A 7049-nucleotide genomic window follows, 5' to 3' on the forward strand; every position below is an offset into this window, starting at 1 on the left:
GATTCATTTTACTAATCTGGCCTGCGTTTTCTATATTTTCAACTAAACTCACCACATAAGGATTTGTACGGTGATTATAAAAAAAATACTTCAATTTTCACATAATAGGAAAAAGATTTATTATTCTGTGTTAGTCACGAAAGACTTCCAATGAAAATTTCGTTATATGCAAACGAAACTACAATTTCCAATAGTTTCTACTAGCTTCCTAAATTTATAAAAAGTAATATTTAAATCAACGATTGCTGGCCCTTATTGTCTGTCATGTCAGTTTTCACATTTTTAACTAATCATAATTTTTGAAGACTTTTTTCATAATATACAGTTGCGGAATTAAAATTTAGGGCACTATTTTTCTGTCACTTCAACAAAATCTCTGTAAAGCACCTTCTACTGTCATCACGACTGACATTCAAAAATTAAACTTTTCTGTGTCAGTCACCCAATCAATTTTGAATTTTCAGATTTCAGTTAGTTGCACTGAGTGTAATTAAATCATCGCTTTGATATGTTGCCTACCCGTTATTGTGCCACAAATGTCAATTTTTGAATACCAAAAAAACAAAAACATGACAATGAGTAAAAAATAAGGTTATTAACGTAAAGGTTTTTTTAGAGTTTATATCATGACTTGACAAGAGTCCCCGAAATTTTAATTCCGCAACTGTACAATGGCCGGCAATAAAAACTAGCCATCACTTTTCTGTCACGTCAAAATCCAAATGTGTAATTAATGGTTTAATGACACTAACATTTAAATTATTAAATGATGGCTAACTTTTTTTGCCGGCACTGTACTATCGAATTCATGAAAAACTAGGACAGCAAAACGTCGTAGTTATGTCAACTTTTCAAAAATGTTGTAGCGTAACGTTTCTACGTACTATGTTACTATGTTATTTCCCTCCACTACCCGGCGGCACGGCAATTTTGCCGGAGTAGGCACAGTTGGCTTCAAAAAAAACGGGAAATGAAATTTCACCTAATGTGAACTGAAAATTTAATTTGTCAATTTATGTCAATTTGTGTCTGTTTGACAGTAGTATTTTTGACACATAAGTGCAGTTTTTTATACAGGCTGATTCATGTAGCCCGTTCATTAGAAACTTTCTGATTTCCCCAAATCATATTAATATGAAAATTGGTAGTTGACTATAATGGACTACTCCAAGTTCAAATGAAATATTTTCAAAATGGTGGCACTTCCGGAAATACCGGAAATCGACGCCATCTTTATTTTTTTAAATAAAAAGGCCTCATTTTGACTTCACATTTCGATTCTACGTTAAATTTTGAGTTTAGAACGTCTTTTCGTCAACACTTATCTGTCATTGTTTTTGACCTATGTCATCTTTTTTGCAAAAAAGCGAGATTGCAGGGCTTCATTAACAAATTTATAACTCTTGAACCATCGGAAATAAATAATTGATTTTTTTTTTAGTTGAATTCCTAAAGACCTGACCGATCTTTTCCGCCATTAGTGAAAATTTTTTTATGTATCATACGCCTACAACAAAATTTTGCTGTACTAGTTTTTCATGAATTCGATAGTACACAAAAGACGAAAACACGAATAAGAAAATGGTGCGCAAGCTGCACTTATTTACAGACGACGATTTCCAAATAGGGAACATCCATGCGCTAAAACATTTGTAATTTTAGAAAAGCCATGAAAATTGGCCCCCAATAAAAAGAAATCGTCAAAGATCAGCTACTGGCGCTGATAATGAAGTTGCAGTCATTCAAGCAATAGAGGAAAATCCCCATGTAGGCCGAAATGCTTTAGCTAGAGAGATTGGGATAAGTCAATCATCAGTAAGCCGCATTATTCTGGCTAATAAGTTTCACCCGTACCATTGCACATTGGTTCAAGACCTTAAACCTTAAACCAATCGATTTCCTAAAAAGAGTTGAATTTTGCCAATTTATGGAAAAAAAATTACATGAAGTAGCGCTGTCACATCAGTTTTCAGGTATGAGGCCGAAGTTTGAAGCACGAGGCGTCAGCCGAATACCTGAAAACCGACAGCGCACGAATATTGAATACCTACCGTTGTTTGTATTCGTTTGGGCAAAATCTTAAAAAACATTAATTAATTGTAAATTTTGAGGTTATCTTTGACAGATTTCAAGTTAGTTATAGGTATAAACTGAAAAGTTTATATATTTAGTTAAATATCACGTTTCACGTTATGTATATCGGGAAACACACACGAAATAGTACATTATGCAGCAAGATTTATAAACGGCATTTCGGTCACGAGTTTTATTAGGCACGAGCGGAGCGAGCGTTTAATAAACGAGTGCCTAGAGAAGTTTATAAACGAGTTGCATAGCTACTATACTTTTTCGATCAAATAAACAAAACAAATAAAACAAGTAACTTCTTTATTAAACGTTAATTTAGACATAAAATTCGAAAGTAATAAACGTCAATTGACAAGTGACAACTAACTTGATTTGAGTGTCACATGATTTTTGCAAATAAAATAGCTGGAGTAGAAAAAAGAAATTAAAAAACCTTAGGACACAATTTCATCATGCTTATTCAAAAAATAATGGAAGTTAGTTAAACTCATTCTTGTAGAATTTTTAAAAAAGGCTCCATCATCTGCATTCAATGAGAGGAAAATTTTTCTTGAGGTAAGTGTCGTTGTGCAAACAATATTGTCTATTTCATATTAATTTAAAATTATACAATGCCTTTTTTTTAACGCTGGACATAGGGATTTACATGACAAAAACTTTGGATCGTGTTAATAAGCTTTTTAGCATGAATTTTTAGGTGAAATTTGGCAGAATATTAGATTAGTATTTTATAAATCAATTTCAGTTTATTTTATACTACAGAATAAAATAATTACGGAATTAATTTAAAAAAAGTACGGTGCGATCACTTAAAAAATAAATCGAGTCGGCGTGTTACCTATGGCAACCCATGCTATAGCATAGGCTCCAAAGCAATCTCGATTTATTTTTTAAATGATCGCTCGTTACTTTTAATTTATTACATTATTTTTTGCCCAGAAGGTTTTATAATCATTAGACAGTTACAAAATGTTCGACGATCGTCTTGGTTAGAGTTTTGCAGCCTATGGAAGACAGTTTGAACAATTTATGAAATGAAAATTCAAAAATAATTAAAATAGTTTAATATTGTTGAAGTAGAATTTTATTTATTTTGATGTAATTAGGATTTCCTGTTTTATGTTTATGAAATAAAACTGCATATTTTTCAAAGTCTATCCCATTCAATAATTTCTTTATTTGAAAAGGTGTCTATTGAAAATTATTACTGTTTGACGTTTGTTGGGTTTACATTACGTCAGCCTACTTGGCAAGCCACGTGGTAAATTTAATAAACCTATTTTTGCTCTAATTCCGTGATTATTTAGTTTTGTACGATGGGCCGAACTGAAATTGATTTATAAAATACTAATCTAATAATATCCTACCAAATTTCACTTAAAAATTCCTACTAAAAAGCTCATTAACAGACCCTAAATTTTTAGCATGTAAATCCCTATGGCCAGTGTTAAAAAAAAGGCACTGTATGTATATTTGCTGAAAAGCTAGCCATTCCTGATTTTACCGACTTTCTGAACAGTTATCACTGTAATCAGACATTAACGCATAATTGGAAATATCATATAATTCTGGTTTTCAAAAACCATTTTTGTACAACAAATGAGTGAAAAGATAACAATGGTTACCATAAAGAAAGAAAACAGCATTTATTCTAAAACATTACAACAAATACTGATAACAAAAAAACACCTAATTGTTTGAAGACAAAAGTAGCACGATTTATGCTATCTAATACCGCGTATTCCCTCCCCGGGCATTGATGACGGTCTGGCAAAGTCTTCTCATACCTAGAATGAAATTTCTAATGTCTAATTGATCAATGTTGTTCCAAATATGAATTAGGCTCTGTGACAGTTCGTTCAACGTCGTAGGAGGCGGTTGAAGAGTTCTAACTTTCCATAACATGTTATCTCATATGTGATCAATTGGGTTTAGGTCGGGACTGCGTGGTGGCCAGCCATTCTGGCAATATTAACCTCTGCAAGCTAATTTTGCACAACCCGAGCAATATGTGGTCTAGCATTATCGTCCATTAAAAGAAAATCATCCCCAATAAAGGATGCGAATCGCACTACATAAGGTTCCACGACTTACGTAACATACCGATATGCTGTCATTCGTCCTCTATCAACGATGACTATGTCGGTATGAGCTGCTGACGAAATGCCACCCCAAACCATAACGGATCCACCACCATGACTTACTGTTCCGACAATGTTACACTGAGCATATCTTTCGCCCGGGCGTCTGTACACTCTCACTCGTCTATCATCACTGTACAGACAAAACCTGGACTCATCGGTGAAGAGTACGTTGGTCCAATCATTATCATTCCAATTCAGATGTTCATTCGCAAACAACAGCCGTTGTCTACGATGATCCGGAGTAAGTAGCGGGCCTTTTGCTGGGGTGTAGGGGTGCAAATCAGCTTCTGCAAGCCTTCTTCGTACAGTATCTTGACTTATTCTAAACCCATAAGTCCTAGAAAATTCTTGTTGCACTAAAGTGCTGGTCACAAACCGTTGTCTCAGAGCTTGTACGTAAACGCATAAAACGATCTTGTCTAGGGGTAGTTATGCGTTCTCTGCCTTGGCCGTGTCGTCGTTGATGTGTTGAGCAATGTAAGTTTGTGTTTTGCCCTCTTCTTGTAATGCAAAGGCAACGGCACATTCTTCCGATGAAAGATTTCTCGCAGGACGATGTACGGGGTCCATGTGTCTGTATAAAATGACAACACGACTCTAGATCCGTTATTATGCGTTATCCCAGGCAACAACACTAAAACACCATTTCGATAAAAACATTTTATCGACTACCATAGCGAAAATACAATTTTGGCGTACTGATTCAAGGAGAGAAAGTGTCACTTTGTCTGTCTAGGCAGGTAAAGTACTTTACCTGACTCTGACTAGGCCTACTTACAAATATTTTGAAGCGTACATAATAAATAATTAATCGTACGTGGAAGAGTCGGTTTTGAATAAAACAAAAATTGCAAAAACAATTCTTGGCGGTATTCACCAACAGCCAGCACAGTCAGAAACTTTCGCCGATATAGAAATTTTACAAAAATCTGAAATGGAGAAAAATCCAAATACTTGTTTAATTGGCGAAGATGTGGAAAAGAAAAGTAGTCATATTAACAACATAGTAACAAACACTTCCAAACCTTTTTCAATAGCTGCTCCTTCAACGTCTGGTATCAATTTTAATAATCCATCTGGTTGTACATTCACATTTAATATATATAATAAATAATAATGTTCTAATATTGAAATAGTTATTTACTTTCTAAAATATAAATCTACAGTTGAAGTAAGCAAATAGATTGACTTCCGTAAGTAGCAGTGAGGTGGTAGTCGATAAAATCTTGTATGCAACACGGCAGTAAAGTGTCTTTATCGAACTTGTTTGCTTGCTCGACTCGGCTTCGCCTCGTCTCACAATCTGCAAACTCGTTCGATAAAGTGTCACTTTACTGCCTTGTTACATAAATAGCTATTATTTTATTATATGGCTTCATACTGATGAAAAATCAAAAGCTTTTACCATTAAAAATGATGATATAAAACACAGAAAAATCACAGAAAATAAAAAAATACCACCAGAATTTAGATTATGCGTTAATTTTAAGGGGCAGTGTATAAATGCTTTTGAGTATTGAGTAAAATAGTTATTTACATTAGAGTACGGGAGGTGCGCACATTTTTCCCGTACTCCACCAGACATTGCTCCTGCACTCCACTAGAAATTTTTGTCATTGTTCGGAAAATCGTAGCTCCCTTGACCTGAAGTGTAAGGTAACGGTGTATTTCCCAGTTTGGGCTGTTTAGTTTGCAAAATTATTGAGTTGTATAACGTGTTCTTTTAATTTTGTATTTCAGCGTTTTTGTGGTTAAAACAGTGATCTGATTTGATAAAAGCTGCTAAGAATTTGAAGTAAAAGTCTTTTTTTCAATTTTTACTTTTATTTAACTGTATAACATGGTGGTCATTAAGTTAGGCTATGTACAATAATTTAAAAAGTTCCTGGGGCTGGGGCAGTATTAATGTGGTGGCTGAAGGCGAAAGGTCCTTGTGGAAGAGGAGCAGTGTGGACGGATCCACGGGTGGCAGCAACGTATCTGTAAAACCGCATCGTTGCTTATAAATCCATCTTTAACAATAATTTCTTTACTTACCCGGATTGAATGGCAGGGGCAACGGCAACTGGGGCGGCGACAGCGTAGGGGGCGGCAGCGTAACTCAATGGACTAGCGATCACTGAGGAATAACCCAAACCGGCGGGCACGACGATTCCGGCGGAAGCAACGGCTACGAGAGCGAAAAGAGCGACGAATACGGCCTGAAATTGTTCATTGTTATTAAGCTGCTCGTTAACGTAATTAAGTCGATTTTCTTACCTTCATTGTTATTTTTGTTGTTTGCTTCGTTCTGTACTGAAACGATATGAAGTCTGGGAGATTGCTCCAGCTTATATACTTACATCGACATACTTAAAGGTAAAAAAAATGGTGAAAAAAATAATATGATAAAAATTGTCGCAGGAAGAAACCTTGAAATGTTTGCGTACGGATCTGGTTTAGTTGCCTGGGCGTGTCCCGCTTAAAAATTTAAACTTTACACATGTTATACGGGATTTTTGGTAGATAGGAAATGTCACTTGAATATAAATCGCTATTTTTAAACAGACATTCATTAAACAATGATTAGGAGGAAATTATTAAAACCTGTTCTCGAATTTGTAATTTTTTACGAGCCTTGTACTTATCAATTGTAATACAGTTCATAGAATATTAATCACTTAAAACCCGTTAGTTATTTTTTGAGACAAAACTATTCCATTTAAATTTCGACCAGTTTGGTTTGAAATGTTAACATACTTTTTATTATAATGCGATATATTTTAGTAGAATAATAAAAATATGATTACTAATTGTAATGTTATACATCGAACAGAT

At 34.6% G+C, this 7049-nt stretch overlaps 1 protein-coding gene across 1 annotated transcript; it reads right to left on the reverse strand.

Moving 5' to 3' along the window:
- Positions 1–6036: 6036 nt before the first annotated feature.
- Positions 6037–6646, reverse strand: LOC138131339 (adult cuticle protein 1-like). The gene is made up of 3 exons (XM_069048304.1): positions 6492–6646; positions 6270–6433; positions 6037–6212 (listed from the first exon to the last, which is right to left on the reverse strand). The coding sequence occupies exons 1-3, from the start codon at positions 6495–6497 to the stop codon at positions 6107–6109; spliced, it is 276 nt and encodes a 91-aa protein (XP_068904405.1). The 5' UTR covers positions 6498–6646; the 3' UTR covers positions 6037–6106.
- Between the last annotated feature and the right edge of the window lie 403 nt (positions 6647–7049).

This window comes from Tenebrio molitor, chromosome 5, assembly GCF_963966145.1.
Source record: "Tenebrio molitor chromosome 5, icTenMoli1.1, whole genome shotgun sequence".
NCBI classification, from domain to species: Eukaryota; Metazoa; Arthropoda; class Insecta; order Coleoptera; family Tenebrionidae; genus Tenebrio; species Tenebrio molitor.

Bases quoted from the DNA above. Each gene is read 5' to 3' on its own strand.
- LOC138131339 (XM_069048304.1), bottom strand. The intron at 6,213-6,269 runs GTAAGTAAAGAA...GCGGTTTTACAG, and splicing joins GCCCCTGCCATTCAATCCGG to ATACGTTGCTGCCACCCGTG.